Source organism: Acipenser ruthenus, chromosome 27, assembly GCF_902713425.1.
Source record: "Acipenser ruthenus chromosome 27, fAciRut3.2 maternal haplotype, whole genome shotgun sequence".
Lineage (NCBI taxonomy): Eukaryota > Metazoa > Chordata > Actinopteri > Acipenseriformes > Acipenseridae > Acipenser > Acipenser ruthenus.
This window is the reverse complement of record NC_081215.1, coordinates 21,348,465-21,373,294: the sequence shown is the minus strand read 5'-3', so window position 1 is coordinate 21,373,294 and position 24,830 is coordinate 21,348,465. Positions and strand designations below refer to the sequence as shown.

General features: G+C 36.4%; 2 protein-coding genes across 4 annotated transcripts in view; one reads left to right on the top strand and one right to left on the bottom strand.

Annotated features, from left to right (window-relative positions):
- Window positions 1–241: 241 nt before the first annotated feature.
- On the bottom strand, window positions 242–3,236 carry LOC117435142 (phosphatidylinositol N-acetylglucosaminyltransferase subunit Y-like). Of its 2 annotated transcripts, none has more exons than XM_034904930.2 (2): window positions 3,090–3,236; window positions 242–801 (listed from the first exon to the last, which is right to left on the bottom strand). In XM_034904930.2, exon 2 carries the CDS (start codon window positions 577–579, stop codon window positions 364–366), a length of 216 nt encoding a protein of 71 aa, XP_034760821.1. In that variant the 5' UTR covers window positions 580–801; window positions 3,090–3,236; the 3' UTR covers window positions 242–363. The 2 variants fall into 2 exon arrangements, with proteins under 2 accessions (XP_034760821.1, XP_033914023.2); XM_034058132.3 differs by lacking the exon at window positions 3,090–3,236 and adding an exon at window positions 2,673–2,987 and having other exon boundaries at window positions 511–801.
- An 11,052-nt stretch (window positions 3,237–14,288) lies between these two features.
- Window positions 14,289–24,830, top strand: part of LOC117432034 (polypeptide N-acetylgalactosaminyltransferase 18) — a 92,324-nt gene continuing 81,782 nt past the window's right edge. Inside the window, exon 1 of one of the 2 annotated variants that reach the window (XM_059002213.1) lies at window positions 14,289–14,905. In XM_059002213.1, the coding sequence (XP_058858196.1) occupies window positions 14,668–14,905 (238 nt within the window). In that variant the 5' untranslated portion in view covers window positions 14,289–14,667. The remainder of the gene's footprint in view (window positions 14,906–24,830) is intronic. The other variant, XM_034053434.3, reaches the window with a different exon arrangement.

Below are 24,830 nucleotides of genomic sequence, written 5' to 3'. Positions count from 1 at the left end.
TGAAGTGTCTCAATGTTTAACTTTAACCATACAAGTGTGAAAATAACTAACAGTACGTAGGGAAGTGTTGCAGACTGGCATGTCTGAACTGCATTATACCCAATAGTAGAGATTTGTCATTAAGAATGTATCAGCAGAATCACATTTTGGAATAGTAAGATCAGCAACATTTTTATTATGATCAAGGTGTGACTCAGTAAATCAGTAAATAGTATATTACAAATATAAGCAAGACTTTAACTTACATTTGTATGGTAACCATTTAATAAAATGAAGTAGCCAGACAGAAAAAAACAAAACAAAAAACTCTTATGTAAATGTTTCAAATTACAGATGCTCTTGCATTATTGCCCATACAGTACATTAGTTGTGTCTGAAAAGTTTGATTCCCATCCACTTCCAGAGATGGAAGAACACATACATTGGTATGGTTATTGGAAGCAGGAGGCTATAGAAGCATAGACTGTTTGTACTTGTACAGCCTTGTGGGAAATTCTCATCTACTGTTGCTGAGTAAAACAGTCCAATTAAAGAGAAAATTGGAACCAATACAGTGAGAGTAGATAATGACAGGAACATTTTTCTTTTTTGAAAACTTGTTTAAACCACACCGATATGAATACACAGTTCACAAAACTGGCCTTTAGACAAAAATTTCAGTCCGCTGTGTTGTCTTTTCTTGTTTGTTCTTCTTTGTGGATCATTCTTGCATCCTGTGGGATCATGTTGGGTATACCATCAACGATAGGATAGGCGATTCCAAGTTCCTCGTTTATCAGTTCATTGGTTAACGCTTCATAGCTGTTAAAAAAGCAAAAACCAATAGCAAGGATATTTACTATGTCATCTTAATTTCAAACTAGTTAGTGGAACAAAAATAAGACAGCATTTTTTAATTGTCATTAAGCACTCCTAAATTTAATTTGTGTCACATTTATAATGTACAGCAATTCATTTACATAAATGAAATGTTGGACATATCCTTGACTTCCATATTAAGGTTCAGGAAAATACAAAGTATGAATGTAATATCACGAAGGAATATTAACTTGTTATTTACTTATGGTCATTCTTATGTGTACTAGTATCATAAATACCCCTCCTTGCAGGCCATACAGATTCCAACAGTGTTTTTACCTGGGTGTTTCATTGCTGCTTCTAACAACAATTTAGGCAACTCGGTGTAGATTTAACAACACACAAAACCTTTATTAAATAGCTAGTTTGCTTACAGGTTTGGTCACTGTCACTTTCATGTTTGCAACTCAGAATCTTTTACAAATACGAAACTTGTTTCCGGTGTGAGACATTTACCTGTCCCGTCCACAACTGTGGCTCAATACAAAGTAACCCACAACAATGGGTGTGTTCTCGTATCCCAAAGCAAGCTGTGCTTGCTGCGCGCGGCTGCTCTCTGTTTGACGTCACGTTGCTACTAGTAACGCCTTCTCCAAACCTTTGGGAAACTTAACAGCAACATCACCTATTTATATTATAGTTGCATAATTAACGACTTATTCTATTTGTTTAGTTTATATAATGAAAGGTAATTACACTTAATTATTTAATTTATCACAATGTATCACACATGGGGATTGTATTCATTTGCAGTCCATTATAACTTAATTTTAATTTTTAAATGTCCCATAGTTAGTTTCTGGATTATCAGAGTCAGTTTGATGTAATTGTTGAACATTAACTGTATTGCAACATTATATATTACTCATCATGGATTAGTACTTTATGTTTGATTTACTATTAATTACTATTTTACATCGATTAATTAATTTATTTATGTAACACTTTTAAATAAGTTTCTGTAATTACGTATGAACCAATTTATCAGCATGATAAAATTGGAATTCATGAGGAATACATTTCTAATTCTAATAATGTAATTCTGTGTCTGCAATACATCGTGAATTACATATGAACAGACACGTATTTTAGTGTTACCATTTATTTAATATAGCCTTGACAATGCTGTTCACCCTTCTTTGCATGAAGATAACATGTCGTTCCCCTCCACTAACAAGGGGAGCAGTAGTTTTAGTAGCTATTTGAATTACGATTGGCAGGTCACTCGTGATCTCTGCATCGTCTCTTTGATTCACAGATGCAGCCAGCCTCCCGCAGCTACTTTTCAAAGCTGCGCTGGGCTGTGCTGGATCTGTACATATTTTTGAGGGTGGAGCTTCGTGACGTCACGCAGCAGCCCTCCCAGAACTGCGGAAATCTGCTACAAGAACGCACCCAATATCTATAGTGTTACACTCAGTGCCAGTGACGTTATTCCTAACAATGCATTTGATTGCGAGTCCATGTTATCAATAAATCATGTTTTAAACCCGAAAATTTTTTAATTGGTTTGGTATACTATTACGGCTAGTGGTTTAATTGAGCCAACATGTACACCAAATGTTGACCAAAGAGCACACTTTGAAATAATGATTTGAAGAGGTTAAAATAATACACTAACTGGGTATTTTTGGTAAACAATAATTGCCAGGTATTTGCGACTGGACTTTACAACAGATACAAAGTTTCTTAACTAAAAGTAACTTATTATTAAACACGGTTAAAAAACAAAAAACATGTAAAGCAGTCAAAGAACAGGCCAGCAATATGCGGTGCCACAATGACATTCAATCGAAAGAAAATAATAAAATTACCGCAACGGTTTCATTGACAGGGGGCAAACCAAGTATTCGAGGAGCGAAGCGTCAAACCCCTTGTTCTGCTCGTTGCCCTTCACGCCGTCTGCAGACAATCTAATCGCCGAACACTGTAATTTTCTGACAGCAGGCACAAATGGAGAATATATGCTGGTCGCCTGGTTTCTGGTGGCGTTTAATACTAACTTTCTGTAAACATTTTGCATCATGATCCTAAATATATATATATATTAATTGCACCCACTGATTAAACAACCAGCCTTTCTAAAAAAATATATCCAAAGGGGATATAAATCTGTAAACACTTTCCTGTGCATCATTAAGAAAGTCCCCTTATTTGCGGATGGAAATTTTCTGTTCCCCCCACACAGGTATTACCGTGTTTTTTTTTCAAATATAAGTGGAAACACTTACCCATAGTGTACTGCGATATTGCATTTCTTTGCTTTTAGCATATCAACGTGTACTTAACAGTACAATTATTCTAAAGTATAGATGCGTCGGCAGAATAGTCTGGTAAAGTCAGAGGACTACAGGAGGCGATTAAAACCACACTAGTAACAATATGAAACCCTCCTCTGTGAAATTGGGCTTAATACCATTTTAATTAACACATTTGATTAATGTTGCATACTACACAGGGACTGCTATTATCTTCCAAAGTCCGTGCGTTTTGTGCATATTTATGTGTAGGCTACTTTAGTGTATTTTTCAGCCATTAGACGGCAGTGGTGTCTAAGGAAAACAATGCATTCGTGCTGCTTGCGGTATTATTGGTACAGTCACATTTACTGGGGTTTTCTTTGGACCTGTTTGGTTGTGTTTTCCCCTAAGCAGGCCACAGATGTCTTACATTAAATCTAATTTGAGGGAGTAATTCACTGCACCAGGTCAGAGGTGCATTTATATTTTTTACCAGCTGGTAAGATATACATGATGTACCACACATCCTGTTAAATAATGCATCTTACCTTTAACTGAGGTGGGTATATTCAACTTTAGAAAAAAAAAAATGCCAGCAGCAAGTACACAAATAGCGCCTCATTTAGAAAAGGGCCTAAATGTAGCTGTAACGTGCACAATAATACATGTAGTTTACTTCTTTCATAGTGCAAAACTAAATATTGAAACTTCACTGTTTGATCCACTTAAAATAACACACATTGCACAGAAAGTATCCAACTCTGTCATAGTTAGGGTTAGGGTTAAACTATTGCCATGTGCTTAAACTATTGCACACTTCGCTCTCCCGATTCTGTTTCAGTTTCACATAATGTCTTTTGTGCAGTCATGCAAGGAAAAAGGTGAGTTCCACCGACAGTCCAAGTGAAGCGTGTATAATTAATTCTGTTTAGAGAGCCTGGGTTCATTGTGTCCTGCAGTGTGAGACCACAGGGTATCTTCTCCTATCCCACTGGTTTATAAATAGTTTCACAATGCACAATATTCGATTAAGGAAAAAATAAATCTCCATTACTCCAAGAAGAAAAACGAAGTGCCCCTTCAGACACCTCCTTAATGAAATTCTATTTATCTTAATTCGTTTTCTAAGTTGTTTTACAGAACAGACGATATGCTGAGGCTGTTTTTGTAAACTTCTCGAAATTGTAAACTGAGGGTGGCAAACTAGATTACATGAATTCCGACTGAATACCACAGGAACAACACCTGAATATATTTTGCACTTCCTAAAGTAATTCATTTTGAATTTAGCCCTGTTAATTCATGTGGATTTAATTACCCTTATTCATTCCATGTTTCCTTGTAACAAATGATGTTGATTGTATGTATAAGACATGTATTCAGGGGATTGTGAGCAGTGTTGATTCATGCACTAATGCGTGCCTTATACATGGTATCAAAATGAATTACTTCAGAACTCACAGGAAGTGCATCTTATATTCAAGTGTTATTCCTGTGATAGTAAGACAGAATTAAAGTGCTACCGATTACATCAATTGAGAGGATGAGCATTACATTTAGTTTGTCCAAGAAAACATGGAGCTCCAAACATCTGCTTTAAATAAATTTTTTCAGGTGAAATGTGTTCAGTGAAATATAAATATAACAAATTTACCACAATAGTTTGACTATTTATATTAAAGTTTTTGTAATGTTTTGACAACTTAATATTAATAAGGATAGAAAAGAAAGTACAGTATATCTTTGACCAATGACCTGACAAGATTGTTTCCTGCTATAGTCAAGCCAGCTGTTATATTTTTACAGTCACCTAAATTCTGAAGTGTAAGCAGAACACATTTCTAATCCCTGTCAGTGGCAATCCTGTTGTTTCTGCTCATTAGCATCTGACATTAACATGTTGGTACAGCAAGTGCAATCTTAATGCAATTCACCTTGGCAGATGACCCACATTTGCTTATAAAAGCAGTGTGTTCTGTAGACCAAATGAGCTTGGGGGATTGAGCACAAGAGAAACTCAAAACTTGAAACACTCTACTCTACAACACTCCAAATGAAACTTGAAATTCCAAACTAATTAACTTAGATGTCCCAAGTTGGATTCACAGCCAGGTTCTAACCAATCAGAGCATTCCAATTCATTGTAGGCTGAGGCCATCAACAGTACCAATGTGTAAACTTTGGTTTAAAAAGTGTGTTGGGGGGCGGGGCGGGGGGGACAGTTTCAGTAGCTGGGGCATATAGTAATACAATGAAAAATAAATGTTCATTTAGATTGACACCTTTTCATTTCATTCAGATCGGCGTCTCTGCTATTCGGCTCTGCTTTCTCCTCTGTGTCTGAGATCGCCCATAATGCATTGCACACCAACACTGCCTCAGTTGATTTGGTTTCCGCTGGGTCGCAATAGAGATTGCGGTACTGTCTAGTGATTATACAAATACATTATTGAGAAATAAAAGTTTAATTACTGCTGCAATGTGAGGGAGACATTTCCCTGGCATTGAAAAAGTGAGGGGGATATGTCCCCCTGTGTAAATTACACAGGACACTAACCAAGGGGGCTAATTTAATAACATGTGGTACATTTCACCTCTGCATTTAAATGCAGTTCAGGCAATAAATCATAATAATTAAACTTACTTAATGTAACGTTATTATTATTATTTATTTATTAGCAGACACCTTTATCCAGGGCGACTTAAAATTGTTGCATGAGTTTTTTTTTTTAACCAATGAAACCATTAAACAGGCAACTCCTTGAGAGATGCACATAACGGCAAGGGTTGTACTAGGTTGTACTAGGGTCAATATTAAGGTGCGCGCATGAAGCTGTCATTGTGCCTGGAAAAACCCTTCCTGTCTGTTGGAAATAAGTCTATTTTACTCCATTAAATCCTATAATGGAAATAATCAACTGAGCGTAAAATTTCATTAATGCTCCAAATGAAATGTCTTAAAGATCATTCTTTAAAAAAAAGAAAGAAAAAAGTACAATAAAAATGTTCAAAATTGTTTAACTGTGAAAGAACCATGTCAAAATGCATGTCCGAATCTCTGAATGTGTTTGATACAGAGTTAATTAAAAAAAAATAAATAAATAACGATTTACAGCTATAAAGTTACACTAAACTGACAGCCAGCTTTACAGGCAATGCACATATTAGAAGCCATTAAAATTTAACAAATGGAAGACCATTAACTATCATTAACATTTAAACAAATATCAGAGGATCTGTGTGGGAGTGAACAGACTATCTGAGCAAAATCTGAAACGCAATTGAAATTCCAGCCATTTCTGATTCTATTTGACATGGTTGGCCCCCAATCTCCAGCAAAAAATCTCAGTGATACTATAGAGTCATAAGAGTATGTTGCTGAGCAACTGTGTCTGAGATTGTTGGCTGGTAGTTGGAAGTGTACACTTTTTTGAGCCCCTTTTCCAACTACTAGTTTCCATAGCTTACAAAACCATGTTTAGTGATGTCAGTCATGCAGTTGACAATAGCTTATGAGACAGGCCTGGTATCAAACAGATTTATATCATAATTGAGACTTTTCCCTGTTCTTGTGCTTTATTTAGTTGCAAAACTTGAGAGAATTCTTCACATCCACAATATTGAAACATTGAGAGGCTAATGCCCCCTGGATTATGAAAAACTGCTTTACATCTTATAAACCAAAGAAAAATGCCAACCTTTAACACTGCCTTATTAAGAGACTTTAACAAGAGCAATGAATAGCCCTGTGTTTTGGATGAAAACCTGTAATATCTGAAGTTCACTGTGCTTGTTGTGTCAGCTCTTCTTGAATCTGTGAATGAGTCACACGCTGCTTAATAAATCCTGTTCAACGCTGTGATTCAGGATACTTAAGATTCAAGCTGAATGTTATCTCAGTGAAGATTGTACTAATTATGAAAAATGGCTTCAGCTAAACCCAATCTGTCATTTTACTCGTTTTGAGGTCAATCAGAATTTCAGTGCGGGAACATTAAACCTTGCTGTTTGAAATAGCAAATAATATTTCTATAGCGCACACCGATTCAAGGCATTTCCTTCCTGGCAAAAAGAAGAAACACTCATTAAACATTCCATTATTGTCTGTGATGCTCCTGGTCTCTGTGGTAGTAACTGAAGTCAAACCATTTTAAAAAACAATGTGGTGCCTAATGTTCTGCCCTACTGTTCAGAGACTATCAATCAGTGCACTTTTGTAAGATAGTTCACTTTAAGCCAAACAGAGCTAGTCATTTAATATACCTTATAGTTTACATTCTATATTATCATTTGCATGAACACATTATCACCCTGGTTCAGAAAATGAATATTATATCAGACAGAAATCTGATTCTTTTGAGCTCATAATGGTAATTAGAATTAATCTTTGACAGTTGCAGTGTCTCATAGATAGGATAAACCAAAACGCTGTGGGGGTATGGGGTCCTAATCAATTTAGCTAAACAGCAACATATAAATAAAGGTAACAGCCAGTAAAATGGGGCATGCATAGCTGCATAATTAAATTGTAGCATGCTTATGCTCTTACATGGTAATTACTGTGCATGGCCTTGTGAACAACATTTTGTTACCTGGTGTAAATACATGGTTACACATGGCACAGGTCATTTCCATGTATTATACATTCATTCCACCAGTCGATACAGTACCATCTAAGATCAGAAAACATTACCCAGTCACCCAATTACCATGTTGGTTATGGCTGTGCTACCAGTAGGGCTTTTCCTATTGTTTTATAGTTTTCAGAAGACAAAAATACACTTGTACTGTTTATGTAGGTTTACATTTTAGATGTTGAATGGCAATGACAAACATATATTTCATTGTTCTATTATAAAAATAATTTATTGTGCATTGAATGGGTTCCCTCTACAAGACCAAAGATTCCCAATTGACCTGAAGATTATGTCAGTGACTCATCTTCCCTACTTCAGTCTTGTAATATGCTTATTATAATGCCTGTTCCGTTTACTCCTTGAAGCCAATAATAGAAGCTTTCTTCACACAGTCTGCTATCAATGCCCTTGTTTTTTTTTAATTGGTGTAGTTCAAGTAAACACAATTTTATTCTCAAATGCATTTTCACATCTGTGTTTTGTTTTCATGATAAAAGAAAGCTACACAGTGTTTGATTCTGTACAGTAATGTTGTCAAGGGACAGGAAAAGCATTGAAGGTCATTCCCCTCATTTTACCAGGCCCTGGGGAAAATTCAGGATCCAAATGGTTTAGATTAAGCAATGTGTTTTGGATGCAATTTGAAATAGAGAGACAGGTTTCCTTAAAAATAAAGTTTAAATAAAAATGTCGATTTAAAAAAAAAAAAATATTAAGTTCTGTTAAAAGGCTTCTTTCACCATGAAAGAAGATTAATAACCATGTAAACAATGCTTTGTCCCTATTCTACATATCTGATAAATATTGTTATTATGTAAATTCATAAATAAAAAATAAGGTATGAGGCATTGAAAAAAGTTAAAAGGATGTGTCTGGAATATACTATTTAAAAACTGTCATACCTTTTTATGATTTTATAAAATGCAAAATTTTATGAATGCAATATTTAATTTTATATTCAAAGTAAATGCAATTGCAAAACAGATAAACATAAGGAAAGCATAAGAAATTAAAGTAAATCCAACGTATCTTCTGTTTTCATCCTGAAGATGGCACTAATGAGCAACTAAAAATAAAATTTTACAAGGAAAAATCTTGAATCATAACACTAATATCATTTGTTGACAATAAACAGCACTCTCCATACGATACAGTGGAAGAGAAACAATGCCAATAACTCAATAAGATGACAGTGAATTAGCTTGAGAAGTAAACTTCTGATTTAGCAGCTCATGAAGAAAATGTGCCAAGTGGATCTATAAATTGAAACTGCAGAGAGTATCTAAGACTAGACATACGATTTCTAAAGCAAAGGTCGTATGAATAGATAATGTATTAATGATATGAATCCATTACTTAACCGCCTGCTGGTTTGATGTGAGTGGTTGTGCCCTCTGTTGGCAGTCGTGTGAGATGTTGCACTTCCTCCCTGCTGTTCAGCTGTCCGGTGTTGGGATGATCAGACATTCCCTCAAACAAGCCAGAGCTTGCTGTCGGAGCTAAAAATGCCACGTAAGACACTGGAAATAGAGAAATAGTGAAGCTGCTAGCTTGCATCAAATTGTTCGGCATACTTAGATCACAAATGCATTACTAAGACCTCATCTAGAATATTGTGTTCAGTTCTGGTCACCTCGCTACAAAAAGGATATTGCTGCTCTAGAAAGAGTGCAAAGAAGAGTGACCAGAATTATTCCTGGTTTAAAAGGCATGCCCTATGCAGACAGGCTAAAAGAATAGAAACTATTCAGTCTTGAACAAAGAAGACTACGCGGCAATCTGATTCAGGCATTCTAAATTCTAAAAGGTATAGACAATGTCGACCCAGGGGACCTTTTTCGACCCGAAAAAAGAAACAAGGACCAGGGGTCACAAATGGAGATTAGATAAAGGGGCATTCAGAACAGAAAATAGGAGACACTTTTTTACACAGAGAATTGTGGGAGTGATGCTGAAGCTGACACCTTGGGATCCTTCAAAAAGCTGCTTGATGAGATTCCGGGATCAATAAGCTACTAACAACCAAACGAGTGTGTAACCTTTCTTATGTTCCTATGTTTTAAAAACAAAATATTTGCTTTGTACTCAGCATGTTGCCTCCTTCTGTAGTGTCACACAAGAAGCTGACTGCACACATGTGGGTGGGAAATATCAGAGTTATATGAACTAATGTATTAGCTTTGCTGTGTAGTTCTCTTTGTATCATTTTGTGTTGCAGTTGTCATCCTGGTGGCTTTTTCCAGTTGAAAGCACTCCTGTGGCCTCAATCAAGCTCTCAGAATCACCTCTAAACTCAAAGCCCAGCCGATACACCAGGGTGAAGCCATTAACCTGAGCATGTTGTTCTGTAGACCCCATCATTTACCAGAAGCCATTTTTCTTGTTGTCCTCTTAAAATGCCATTACCAATGCCCTGAGAAATCTTTGTTAATATTTTAAGCACATGAATATATTTCTAAGCTCACTAAGCGTGAAAGTGAAGAAGACATATCTAGGTCAGGGCTATGATCGACGTCTTAGCACGTTATTACTTTTTTTTTTTACATTGGTTTTATATAATAGTAATAGTGGAGATGGAAAACCATACTTTTATGTGACTTATCTTGCAGTGCAGTAATATTGACAATAAGAACAGTAATAAGACTGAAACCATTGTTAAACTTCACAGGGTTAAAAAATAGTGCTTAGCGTTTTGGAGACTATAACATAAAGTAGAGTGTAAAAACCAAGGCAGGTTCTTAAATTTTCCAAAGACAACGAATTACTGTATGAACCACTTTGCTCTGAGTGTGGCCACATTCATATTGAATTTCAGTGCCATCACACATTAATGAGCTGTTATTTTATTATTGCATTAAACTATACAGCGACATTTATACCTTTTGGCTAGGTACTGTATAATGGATTGTCTTTCAGCAGTGAGACATGACATTCTTGAAATTCTGGGATGGTCAAAGCGTACCGTTTGTCTTCTAAGCTAATTATAGGAGCTGAAAATGCCCTGCTCACATTCATCTGTCATTGCTATCGCTACTATACCAACTGTATTATTCCTATAATTTAGTTTTAGAACATCCCAGACCCAGAGTCTTATTGTGAAGATGATTCATTGCTGTAAGTGTTTCACTATTCTTTTTAGCTCTTCTGATTCCAAATAGGGATCTACTAATACAATTACAGCAAAAAACATTTGGAAACAAAAACATAATTAATATTTTATTCTGTAACTGCACTTCTAGTTTTTAACAAACCTTAACAGTACATTACAGGGGGAACTGTCCAATAATGGGCCACATGTGTTTTTAAAAATATATACTAAAAATATATACTAAAAAATATTTTATTGGCTGATTCCTCAAAGTCAGAACTAGTCCCCTTTGTCATTAATGTAATTGAATACCTCTGAAGGAAACAGATGGGAAGCAGTACTGCAGCGAAAAGCATGGCCATTTTTTCAATAGATAGAACCGGTGTTATATCAGCTCATCTATTGATCTCCAATGGAGTCAAAGCTTCCTAGGGGTTTGATCGATGGCTGGGCATGATTTCCAGATTCTGCTGGAATACTAATGATGGAAACACTGCCGGAACTTGGAATCTTACTGAATCTTCCAGAATGACAATAATAATCTGCATTCACTAGTTGGGAGTCATATCATGGATGCAAGATTCCATACAGCTCAGCGAGAATGATTGGACCATCTAATCCTTAACCTGCTCATCGCTGTTATTAACTGTGTTCAGCACTGCTTGTGACCTAAACCAGACTGGAACCCAGGCCATCAGAGGGGAGGGCATGTGCATTAACACAATGTAGTGTATTTTTAATGAGTTTGAAGGTTCTCAATTTTATATTGTATTTGTAAAAGAAATGTACAGTATGAACAGATTAACTTATTTTGAGATTATTCAGAGAAATCTGTTGTTACATTTCTAAGAATGTACTTCTGACAATCACAGGGAACCACTGAAATAGTTCTATGTTCCAGACATTCCATGCATGGAATGTGTATTTCCAAAATCTAGAAAACTATACTACAATGACAGTATGATGACATTAAAATTCTAGAATAAGAATGTTCCAGTATAGTTGCCAAAGGTCGTTGTAAACATAGCCAAAGTCTGAACTTTAAACATAACAGGCCAACCAATATAAATGAAAGTGGCACTACTGTCTGAAGCAATTCTGTTCTAAATATAGAGACTGTGCCAAAAAAAAAAAAAAATCTAATGTTAAGCCTTATTGCTTTTTTCACTGCCATAGCCGATATAAGCACAATAAGATCATCTTTTATTTTTATTTCTCCAGCTTGACTGCACAATTGTGTTTCTTTTATATATATATAAGAAACACTTTTATTTTTACATTTATACAGAGAAATGACAAATTAAGGTGACAAAAAGGGAAGCTCTGTCTTGTGAGTGTGGAGGCTTATTGTCAAGCTTTCTTGCCATGTTGTTACAAGGTACATCTGCATTTCCCTGCCTAGCAACTGGAGGAGAAAGACATTGAATAGGGCCTTTGTCTGGAAATGAATGCTCTGTTGAGCCACACGACTGAGGCCTATCCCTAATGCAAGAGGTTTGAAAGTTTTACACAAACCCAGTAAAATAAAGACTATCCCTTACTATGACAACGTTTCAGTCTTGAGGATTCTTCAGAACATTGTGTATATAGATAGATAGATAGATAGATAGATAGATAGATAGATAGATAGATAGATAGATCTCTCTCTATATATATATATAATGGCACTGAAACATGTGTGGCATGTTAGAAATGATGTTTAACATGTGTATAACAATCTTGTGAGTCATGCAATGCTCAAGACTGATATCCACATGGAATGTTTTGAAACACTTAAAGTGCTTGTTCTCTTTGAATGCACATTATTTGGGAGCAAAAAAAATCAAGGGAAAAAAGAACAAAAAACTAGTAAGGAGTGAAACTACTTTGAATGTTTTTGGGGTTTTTTTTGGAAGCCACAAGCAAGGGAGGTTGATAGTAATGATAAAGTCAAATAATTCTGTACAGCTTTATTGAACTGTATTATAATGAAGCAGGTGCTTATCTACTATATCTCACCATGTATTCTATCTTTAGTTTACAGGATCAACATGTGCCATCTTGTGGACAAATTTAGTATATATATATATATATATATATATATATATATATATATATATATATATATATATATATATATATATATATATTCAGGAACGTGTGTTAATATGAATATGAATCAAATATGAATCTAACATTTATTCTCGTTTATAATCAGGCATATCCAGAAATGATTTAACTAGTTAGTTAGTTTTCATTAATAAAATATATTTAGATTTTCATGAAACTTTTCTAAACTGTTTCTAAAGAAGAAAAGAACATTAATGAAATACAGTATACAACTATATTATTATTATTATTATTATTATTATTATTATTATTATAAATATGACATTTCCACAATGTAGCCTATACTACGACTGAACACCCCCCCCCCCCCCCCCCCCCCAAAAAAAAAAGGGGCTATGATGTATAGCTCAGTATTCGAAAAGCAATTAATAAACACTTACATTTATAACAACAAACTAAGAGCAGACACGGCGTATTATCCAAGTCTTTATTTGTCCAGAACACTTACACCACTTCATACCATAAAAATAACGATGCACATGATTCCAGCGAGGCAAAGGTCGACAGAGACGGCAGTCACATGCGCTATTTGACACAAAGATCTTTGCTTCAGATTTTCAGACAGTTTTCAGTTTAGACCTTTACTTGCCTGTGTGGCAAACGTTTATTATTTCCTTGCAGACTAAAACCAGAACTGCGCTTTGTCTATACTGAAACTGTAAGATATACTGTATCTCATCATTCTTAATTGCATGTTTAAGTTGTTAATATATGCCCACATGTTCATCCAATAAACTAAACATGCAATAGAGCAACGGCGCGACGACACGCAGCCACTCAATTGCCAATAAGCACACCAATAATAATATTTCGTCCTGGGGCAGCCTGCCAATGGACATGATGGTTGCTGAGCGAGTCTGAAATGACATGAACTGCTAAATTGAGCAGAAAAAAAGGAGGATTTAAAGGAACCGAAAGAAAACATCTGCCTTACTGACGCTTTAAATAAACTACTGTCTCCAAAACCCTGGCAATAAAATAGGCAGTGCATGGCACTTCAACCCCTCCTTCAAGTAAAGAAAAAAGCACCTGCCGAACTCTGGGCTAAGGTGCAGGGGTCCATTTCGGGAAGAAAATCTCAGTGAATTATTATTATTATTTATTTTTTTTAGCAATACTATGTCAATCAAAAATAAATGTTCTTTCTGCAAAGTCGACAAGGCATGATAAACATTCACTCAGTCAACACACAGCTTTAAAATAATTCTATCTATAAACTGTGAGAGAGACTGATGCACTGTTTCCTCGACAGCTTTAGCATTCACAGTACAAACACACGCCCTTCTCCGACCTCATTGGAGTAGCGCGTAACTGAATAGGAAATTTAGAACCCTGCTCTGCGTCTCATTGGCCACCAGACCTGTGCTATATGGGTCCCACTGAACGCTGTAAAGCTATCTAGTTTAAACTGGCGGTGATTGCAAGGAAAAGGGTGCAAGTGCGGAGATAGCGGGAGGAAAGTTTCCAGGACTTTGCACGTACTGATTTCCCCGTGCATGTTCTCCGCTTCATTTCAAAAGAATCGAGCGTCGGTGTTGCTCTCCTCCACGCTCCACCCTGCATAGAGCTCCGTCTGGTTCGGGTCTGTCAAATCGGAGATCTCTCATATATCCATGTAAGGAATTTACCTGCCTGAATGGAAATTTACTGACAGAGCTACAAGGAGTGGGGATTATTTACAGGGCACTTCTGTTCTTGGTACCAAGCTCTGAAGTCTATATGGAGGGATCTCAGGATGGCTTGCACCAGAAAGACCAAAACGGTGGTGTCTACTTGTGTGATCTTGAGTGGTATGACCAATATAGTGTGCTTGCTTTACGTGGGATGGGTTACTAACTACGTCGCCAATGTGTATATCAAAGTGCAAGAACCGGTGCCAGAGAAAAAGTTAGAGGAAGACAACAAAGGGGAAACTTTGAGGATTATAGAAAGACTGGATCGGCTGGAGAATGTAGTCAGTCAACACATACAAGGTATCGTATTGCATCCTTTCATCATGTCTAAACAATCAATCAAAAAACGGATGCATTGATCATTAAGCACTGGTATCTTTGTGCATAGCAATTATCTGTTATACTAGATGAAATACCGCTCAGCATTATACATCTAAATCATACTGTTTGCTGGAATAAAATAAGGTTGTAGAAACGCAGCGCATTTTCAAAGTAGTGATGCTGTTTAATTGGACATAAATCTTGAACTATAGCAACAGCACCACGCCAGTCCTCTGCAGCAATATCCACTAGAAAGTGTCCTGAGGGCATCAGATGATTTTTAATGGTTAAGTATAGGGGAAGGTATTGGGTTGGGGTTAGGTTTTAGGGCTGGGGTTGCTTAAGGTTAGCGTTGGGGTGGGTTAGGGTCAGGGTGGGTTGATTTCGTAGAGTTGCCGAGCTCTGGAAGTGAAAGGTGGGAGTGCTTGGCAAATGCCTTAGAATCTTCTGATGCCCTCAGGACACTTTCTAGCGGATATTCCTTTACGCTGCCCAATGCTCCCCAAAGCATTGCTTATCTACAGACATTTTTTTCTTCAACAATGAAAGCAATTTTTAAAAAAAAAATATTTCTGTCTATCGCTCTCCTTCTCTACACACACACACACACACACACACACACACACACACACACACACACACACACACACACACACACATATATATATATATGAAAGCAATTCTTCCCCTTTTTATACCACCAAAAATCTGTCTGTGTAATGATCATGGTATTGGCAATCATGAAGGAAATCAAATGTAATAGTATTAGATATGTTGTGTAAATAGTAAAGAATCATTATATAGTTACACCACTGATTTACATATATGGATCATTTTCGTGTTATTTACACAGCAATGGTGTACATCATACAGATTCCCACTCGCGACGTAGATAGTGAGAAGAAGCAGTAATTTGTGTTTTTATACTCAACATTAAACACGTGCTATACTCAAACTGTGGGCTGCTTTGAACTATCCATTTGTTGACATACGGTTGTAACATAACACAAACTTCACACTATAACGAGTATATTTCTAGTGCTCAGGAAGTACTATATTTAGGTCTGAATACAAATCTGGGTTAAGAGAAAAACTATAGTTAGCTGTGTGGCATGCGTCAAAATTCTACGTGTTGGCGACGGTATAGTACTTTCATATTTTAAACTGTTTTGAATAGGGCTGATTTGGACCAATGTCGGCTTGTGCAAAATATTTCAAGAACTTGCTATTCTTACATTTGCTTGCAAGTCTCATTCACTGTCGTTAAAAGGCGTATTTCAGGTGTAGGGTGCATGTAAATGTTTTCATTAAGTGCTCTGCACCTTTGACACTGCCATTAATACTTACAGCAATTGGAGTAGTACTTACAATCTGAAGGTTTAATTAGACAGAAAGCCCTTTTAAAAGCAAATGATTTCAGTATGTCTTTAAGGACCACAGGCAGAAAAAAGATGGGCTACAGACGGTTTAAGTGCAAACAAAGGGTGGGAAATCAATCAAAGAGCTATTAGGAAAATCAACTGGACCTTGCAAACAAACAAGTCTTTGAAATTTGGGTGTAAAAAAGTTCATATGTCAAACCTCTCCAGATTATTGTAGCAGCTGACCAAGTAATAATGTCAGGCACATAAAACATGTGACAGGTATGATTCAGATCTAAAAAGGAAAATTGTATTGGGCATAATTGGCAGTGAGTAATCTGAGCAATTTCGGGAAGTAATCTTGACATCCCATAGAGGGAATAATATGCAGGCAGGTTTCCAGAACAAACCGGCGTCTAGTTAGCCTGGTACAAAGTGCACAAGGTCACTGTTGGAATCTGTGGGAGCACTGTCTGTGGGAGCACTGTCTGGTTCTATACATTTAAAAAAATAAAAAAGAAATGTATAAATCTTCACATGACATGTATCAAAATTCCAGTAAGTCTTCTCTTGTGAACACATGTCATTCCATGCACAGAACGCACAGCAGAGTTCTGTAGTTAAAAGGAACAATAGCACTTTTTATGTTCATGAGCAAAAATAGTTTTGAGCATCTCCGCTTCGCTTTGTGGTCCTGTAACCCAACATGCACGAGATGACATCTCTTACAACAATAAGTAACTTATATTAAAGGAAGACTTAAAAAAAACAACATTTGGGTAAACCTAGTAAATAAATAAATACATAAATAATTAAATAAATAAATAAAAAGCCTGGTTAATACCTTCATCAGTGGTCAGATGAAATGCTGACCAACTTGACCTGGTTTCATATAGCTTTACCCCAATGTAAGGTTACATCTCTTTCATAAACCCGGATTATAACTAATCTTAAACACAATACTACCAGCGTGTTTTAAGAAATGGATTCATGTAATCATTGTAGAATGAGTAGATAGTGATCTTAAAGAAACAGACTGCCACTCACTCGACAGATATACACGTGTTTGGCTTGGGGGGTGTGATAGTACAGTATGTTGCTCAAGATCAACCGGCATCAACAGGGTTTAGTAATGTGACAATGACCATATATTCTGTTGGGTATCGTGGCACCAATTTAAGCCCTTGAAAACAAAAAGTCATTGTACTGAACTGGTGTAAGAAAAACAGGAATTGCTGACCTTTGTAATTTTAGCACTTGGCAAAATATGTAACTCGGCAAAATTTGTATTATATTTTTTATTGGAACCGATACAACATTCTTAAAATTCCAAAGATACGGTCAAATCCTCAAACCAGCTGAGTCCTGCATCAACGAGGTGAGCTTCTCGCATGAAATACTGTCATTGTAGCATATAGCATACCATAAAGGACTACCAGTGTTAGTCCTTCCAAGGACTAACACTGGTTTACACTGTGATGATAAAGCTCAATTTTCAATGTATTCAGCTTCACCATAGCCAGTGTGAGATTTCACTTGTCTGATTACCACCACATCTAACTTGACTGTCTTTAAAACAGGATGCAGCAGTTTGTAGCCAAAAACATTTTTGTTTCTGTGAAGAAATATTGATTTAGAATGTATCAAATTACATAAATACAATTTTTCAAAGAAGCATTAATTTGGAACGTAATGGGTTAATGTGTGTTTTATACAGTATATCCTTACATCTATATGTGATGTATGTTACCTTCGTCTTCTTGTGTTTCTTGACCCTTATAAATAGTGCTTGCACAAGATCCGTTATCTTTTGAAAAAGTAATTGAAACCACGGCTGTCGTAAGTATTTAAAGGCCAGTTATTAAGTTTCTGTCATAAGAAATTGAGTGTGTTTGCGCCATTGAGTGTTGTACTGCATATACCTTACTAGTCATCTAGTTGTCCAAGCAGAGTGGTGTGTTTATGCTAAAGGTCAGCTTGAAGAAAAAACAAAAGCAAGAAGTCTACATTTGTAAGCCTTACTGAATTAATGCTTAAAGTTTGCTCCCTTTGTTTTTTTCTGTTCCTGAAGTCTTTGGAGAGTTCACAGTGCTGAAGTTGGTATTGGATTACAAAATTACAGTAGTTGCTACTGACTTTTTTATAATTAAAATGTCCATCTGTGTTTTATAAAAATACATTTGTAAAATCTAATTTATAATATCCATGGAGTAACCAATACATCCACCTGAGGAAACACTGGTAACTTTTCATTATCTCTTATTATTTTTCTGTAGATCATTTATTTTGTCAGACTTTACTAGAATAGATTCATGGCCAGTGCAATTGTATTAGAATCCCATCTAAAATTAAGATACCTTTGATTGGACGGAGGATATAGGACGCATAGGAAACAACTGATGTCAAATTCTGCTTTAGTTCCCAAGCTTTAAGATCTCAGCTAGGTGCCATGTGGATTCCTCATTACAGATCAATAACTTTTGCATGTAAGAGTATAGGTATGGGCCAGACCTGAACTCCCAAAGTGGGCCAAGGAGAAACAGCATGACAAACATACTGTGCTCCCTTCCTAGAATAATGTTCAAGCACATGCACAGGTTTCATGTATCCTCTGTGTATATATTATGTGGGGCTGAAAATCACAGTGCTTTTGTGAATCAAGGTTGTGAGAATCAAACATCCAGTGCATGCAAGTCTCTAACCCTAATTTAATGAGTTGAAAGCATATCATTCGCTCTCAACAGATGAGATTCAAAGAGTGGATTTTCCTGGAGTTTTAGATTGAGTACTGATCAAATTAACAGCATGCTCTTGACAGAAGTTAGTGAAAGCAGTTACAAATGAACTGCTTGGTTTGCACATATCTATATTATATAAAGTAGTGCAGTAGCCACTGATGTCCTGGTTAAAAACAATAGAATTCAGATAAGTAAAAATGTACAGTATTTGTGACCTTTTGTGTTTTATAATTGGTGGTATTTCTTTAAGCAAAATATTTCGGAGAATCCATTAATTGCTGGAAGTTCAGTGTTCACAGTTTGTAGATCTGATTACATAATCATCTTAAGATAGAGATACAGATTTGTAAACCTGTGCAGCACTGTACAATTAAGATAACATGTGATTTAAAATTTACCACAGGGCAGCAGCGTGAAATTTCTCTGCATTTTTCTTTTCCTTTAGCAGTACTGGAAATGGATTCAGCAGCAGGTAAAGGTTAGCCTGCAGCAGATTCCTGAACCTTTCCACTGTATTTATTGACATGCCTTGACCTTGTTTTAATTACTCGTCCCAGGGAGGACACTTTGGCTGCTCAGGATGGCTAATAGATTGTGCAAGTTGTCTGACCAGTTGATGGACGAAACACACTCATGTGAAGGCCCTAGTTTCAGTCTGATTGATGACTTTACTTCAGGCGTTATTAGAAGGCATTATCAAACTGTTCTGGTAGACATAAAAGTGAGACTTCCAATAGCTATCATGACAAGACCGATCAGTCAGCGATGCCTCGGGTGCAAAGACCAGCAGGGTAGGTCTGTCTCTCGACTGCACGCCTTTACTTCTGACTTTTCTCAAGAAGATTTATACCGTCTGATTTGAACCGTCTCTTACTGAAACTTGATTAATATACACTTACTAGTGTGGACTCGTCCCAAGTGATGGGTGCCTGCTGCAGTCTACACTCACCATGAATTTACATTTTATTGTTCATGTTACAACATGTGGTCCAACCCATACAAAACATTTGCAGCTAACATTTTTGTCTAACAAGAGAAACAAAGTTATTATTTTTTTAAAACAGTGAGAATTCAGCTTTAATATTCCAATTCGTCAATTTGTACACCATCAGTAGGAAAGCCTTAATCCGCCTGATTCCTGTAAAATGTTGGCATGTGTACCAGGCCCTTGGAAGTAGATGAATGGTTTGTAGCTCCTAATATCTTAACTGTTACAGTTTGTGTCAATTACTGCATGTGATGGAGGACAAAATAACCATTAACTGCCAGCAGCTGAAAACTAGAATGAGTTATCAATAGAACCTGCCTGGAATGCAGCCAGATGAATACTGTTATCCAGAACAGTCACGTTGTTTATTTTGTATTTACTGTAATTTGCAAAGCAATGTAACCAATGTAACTTCCGTTAGAATTAGTCTGTCACCCAAATAATTAAACATGGCTATGGGCAGACCATAGTTAAAAGCTATTGAATCAATTGTCAAGATTTTTTAAGGCAGGGTGCATTATCGACAAGATGAACTGTCAACACAGATTAGACTGGGAGTGTTTTTGTTTTGTTCTTCTTTGCAAAGTGAAAAAACTGAAAACATTCAAGTCAAAACATTAGTCATTAATTTAACTTAAGTTTCTTTTAGTATTAGTAAATGGGGGAAATAATGATGCTGATTATAATCCTTTGTCTGGCATCAGCAAAGTTTCATTTTGCTCTTCCTTGGTGCTGTGCTGATGTTTGGGTAATCTTGTTGTGTTATATTCAGTGTGGTTATAAAGCCACTCCGCTCAGCAGTGTAATGAAGACTGACAGATGGAAGGCTACAGTTTTCTGGGATTACCACCTTGGGTCCTAGAGGGAGCTGCAACCTTCCACCAAAAACAGCAGACACAGCATTTACACAGGCGCCGTCCTGTCTGCATTTAAACCATGTACTTAAAACGTTTGTCTGGTTGGCTATAGAATAAGTGCTGGAAAAACAGATCATATCATAACACTGATAAGTGGTAAAGGTGTTTTGGGGTTGTATTGAACTCAGGATACTGAAATAGAAACTATGATTTTACCTGGATAAAACAATTAGATGAAAACGTGTTTCCAAGAGCCCAAAGGTAGTTATTATTTTTGAGCCATTCAGATGCAGTGCTGGCGATTTCTTTCTGTCACAGAAAAGCACATCTAATGTGTGGTTTGCACTGTACAGCTATGGCCATAGCTGTAAGTCTACATAGCCTGTGGGAAGACTTTCTTTTCTTTCAGGCAGCTGCAGGAGTTGATGGAGTGTGCCATCCTGGGCTGCTGTCTGTTTCTGATCTGTATAATTGTGTATTGGGAGTCCCACACCCCAGATAAATTGCAGATCAATATCTTACACTATCTTATACATCACCTGCGGGTGCACTACAGGAAATGACTTTTCCTTTACAATCTGCAACGCTAACAACTGTTCTGGTATGTTACTGCCCTGGAACCTCTCTGCTCAACGAGCAAACATGATATTTGTTATCTATCTATACTTCATGAGATCGACACACTAAATACCAGAGCAGTTTTAAATAAGTCAGGTTCCTGCTGCAGCAGACTCAAGAGAAGGGAATGCAGGTCATTGAACTGATGTACCCCTGGGCAAGAGACACTTGTATATAAATGAGCCTATAGGTTATAAGTATGTGGATCTCTATTAAATTGCTTTTTTGTATCTTTTGGGATCTGTGTGCAGTGCATAAATAAGTTATTAGTTAATATATCCCTCCCCACCTTTTAATAGATCTGCAGGGTGTCTGAATATGAAGTCTCATCTGTTTTATGGGATGGTTTACACAGAGCCCCAGCAGAGCTGTGCAAGTGATATAAAGGGCTGCTGCTCGGCGTACATGTTTGGTCATAAAAGTGTTGTACTGAGATATTAGGAAATAGAATAGAACTGTTGAGACAAAAAGCTGTATTAACATCATTATAGGGATGTGCAACGCAGTTATTATTATTTTTATTATTATTTATTTCTTAGCAGACGCCCTTATCCAGGGCGACTTACAATCGTAAGCAAAAACATTTCAAGTGTTACAATACAAGTAATACAATAAGAGCAAGAAATACAATAATACAATTCTGCATGAATGATCAGCACATTTATCAAACTGTATACAAATATTATTTGAAAAGTTAATCTCTCTCTATATTCTCTCTTGGCTGGCTGCTCTTAAATGCAACAGTTTTCAGTTCCCTGACATTAAATCAAGTTGAGATGACCCTGATCAACACTCAGTATGCACTGCAGTTTGCCCAAGTGTATCTGATGAGGTCTTGGTAGCAGCGCTTTGTAATTTATTAGCTGGTCATTCATCACATCCATTGGTGAAAGCTAATCCTTTTTTTCTTTCTCTCGTGAGCGGGGAGAGATTATTTAGGGATTTGAATGGGTCTTCTTATAACAGTATCAAGGCAATGCACTTGATTTTTGTCCTTAAAATACAAACACCAAGAGAGTGAATCTGTTTAACATTTTTGGAAACATAATGTGTCTTTCTTGCTAGCTATCAAAAAACACCTGGGATTCTCTTTTCTATTATTATCCACTGTGCAAATTCCACAATGGAATGTTTTTAATCATGAGTGATACACATCAAGGGAAGCCAATTTATTTCAGAGATTAGAACTGGTCTGTACCTTCACAGCACAGACATACCCAGAATCAAACAAGTATGATTTAGTTTGAAAAATTGCACAGCTAATCGACAGATTGCATCTTGTCAATTCATTAGATAACATGGGGATTAACTAAAGTAGTAATCCAGTCAGTCCAAATGTTTCAACCCAGAACAATAGTCTAAACTTTAATACTGAGAAGAGTCAAAGAAATAGGCTTGAATTCTGGCATTCTATTTCCAGCAGATTGGACTGTCTGGGCTAAGCAATGCTGTAAGTATTGCTCTGAAAATTAGATTTTTCAGAAGATGGTTTATAAAGCTTAATCCTCTTTTGCATCCTCGATGCAGTCCCAAATTAGAAAACCTCATTAGATATTGTGAAGTAAAGGAGCCATTTTTATGGATATGATATTGGACAAGGGCAAGAGAAAAGGTTGCCAAAACACAGCTCACAGAAAAATTAGGAACAAGTGCCACCATTAATTAATAACTATGTAGCAGACACCAACTCTTTCTTTCATTTAAAAAAAATAATAATTTACAGTGCTTCAAATGTTCCATTGGCTTATTATACTAGTATGATGTTATGATATTTTAATAGTCCAATATTGAGAATGAGATTCCTTCAGTTTCATCTCTTGTCTCTCATCAGCTTTAACCTTACTTGGAGAATCCTTGTAGGTTCTCAAAGGTCAAAGAAACAAGAAGTCTCTTCGGAAGCTCAAAGTACTACTTTTCATCTACTCTTCATCTTATTTTATGTATCCTAGCTGAGCCACTTAGCTCTATACAGTGCACCCATTTGGATAGATAAAACCAATTTTCAGGCATTTGCTTTACTAACCAGGTCAATTTCCTATGTTCTTTTCCTTCCTGCCTGAAATCACTTCCACCCATACCAGCCTCTGTCTCAGGCTGACGTTCACCCTTGTACACTCACTTGTACACTGGAGAGTGTAGCTCGCTGCATCATAGTGACAGGTCAGTAGGGTGCTGGGTCACCCAACCTGCACCTGGTAAATTGCATTTCTGTTAAAACATTATTTAATGAAAAAAAAAAAAAGGAACCATTTCTCAGAAGTCTAAAGGGTATTACTCAAAGTTCCTGCTTTTCCCCAAGGGGTCTTTGTAAGTAATGATGGGGAAGACACTCAGTAAACTAACTGCCTTCCATGGAAAGTGTTTTATTATACAGTATTAGTTCTGCAATATTACGTTTGGTGGATGTCTGCATTCACACAGTATTATTATAATGAAAGGGAGGTTTTACAAAGTGTTCTTGTTCAAAGTACTGTTCATCCTTCCAGTAAACATCCAGTATGATGCATACTTTTTATTTAGGTATCATTGAAGATACAGTAAAAAATACAAATGATTTCCACATTTTAAAACTAGAGGATCCAGTCAATCTCAATCTATCTAATTGATCATTTTTTATATAGAGACTTTAGTGTTGCTGCCTTATTTGTGGTTTAGCTTTTAGTAATCCAAAGCTGTTTGAAATTCACTGTTGATGTAATATTCATAAGAAGTCTGGCCCTGCATATCTTTGTTTTCCATTAAGCCCACAGTAACACAGTATAGTATTTTTGTCTAGTTTAATTTGTTGTTATAGCCATACAACTGTCTCAGTGCTTGAGATTGTCTACCTGAAAACAGGTTCATTTAATTTTCAAGAGCTTGCTAGACTGTGTGCATAATTAGACAGCATTATGTAACACATTTTCAATTCAAGTTCCTGTACGAGCTATTACTTTTACATTGCTGAAATATTTCTGCAAATATTGTTTAAATCAGACACTGTGAAATATACATCCCCATAATCTTAGTGTGTTTGATTAATCATCCTCAAGAATGATGGTCTCTATACAGTGTTACTGTCCATCATTTTTTGGACTTGTTTTTAGATCAATGCATGAATGCAGTTATTCAAGTGCTTTTTAAATAATAATATAGCTGCCTGTGAATAGCCTAAATAAATTCAATTTTTCACACAGCATTCCTTTGGACTGTATGGGTACATGTCTGCAAAAACGTACACTAGATAGCTAGGTTATTAAGATATCTCTGCAATACAATATGTTCACAATAAAATAAACATCAGCACCTGTGAAAATGGTGTGCATCATCTTGTCCATGCTACAGTGTATCTGCTAAGTTATA

Bases quoted from the DNA above. Each gene is read 5' to 3' on its own strand.
- LOC117435142 (XM_034058132.3), bottom strand. From the start codon at position 2,884: ATGATGCAAAATGTTTACAGAAAGTTAGTATTAAACGCCACCAGAAAC. The intron at 802-2,672 runs GTAATTTTATTA...CTTTTTTAACAG, and splicing joins CTGTCAATGAAACCGTTGCG to CTATGAAGCGTTAACCAATG.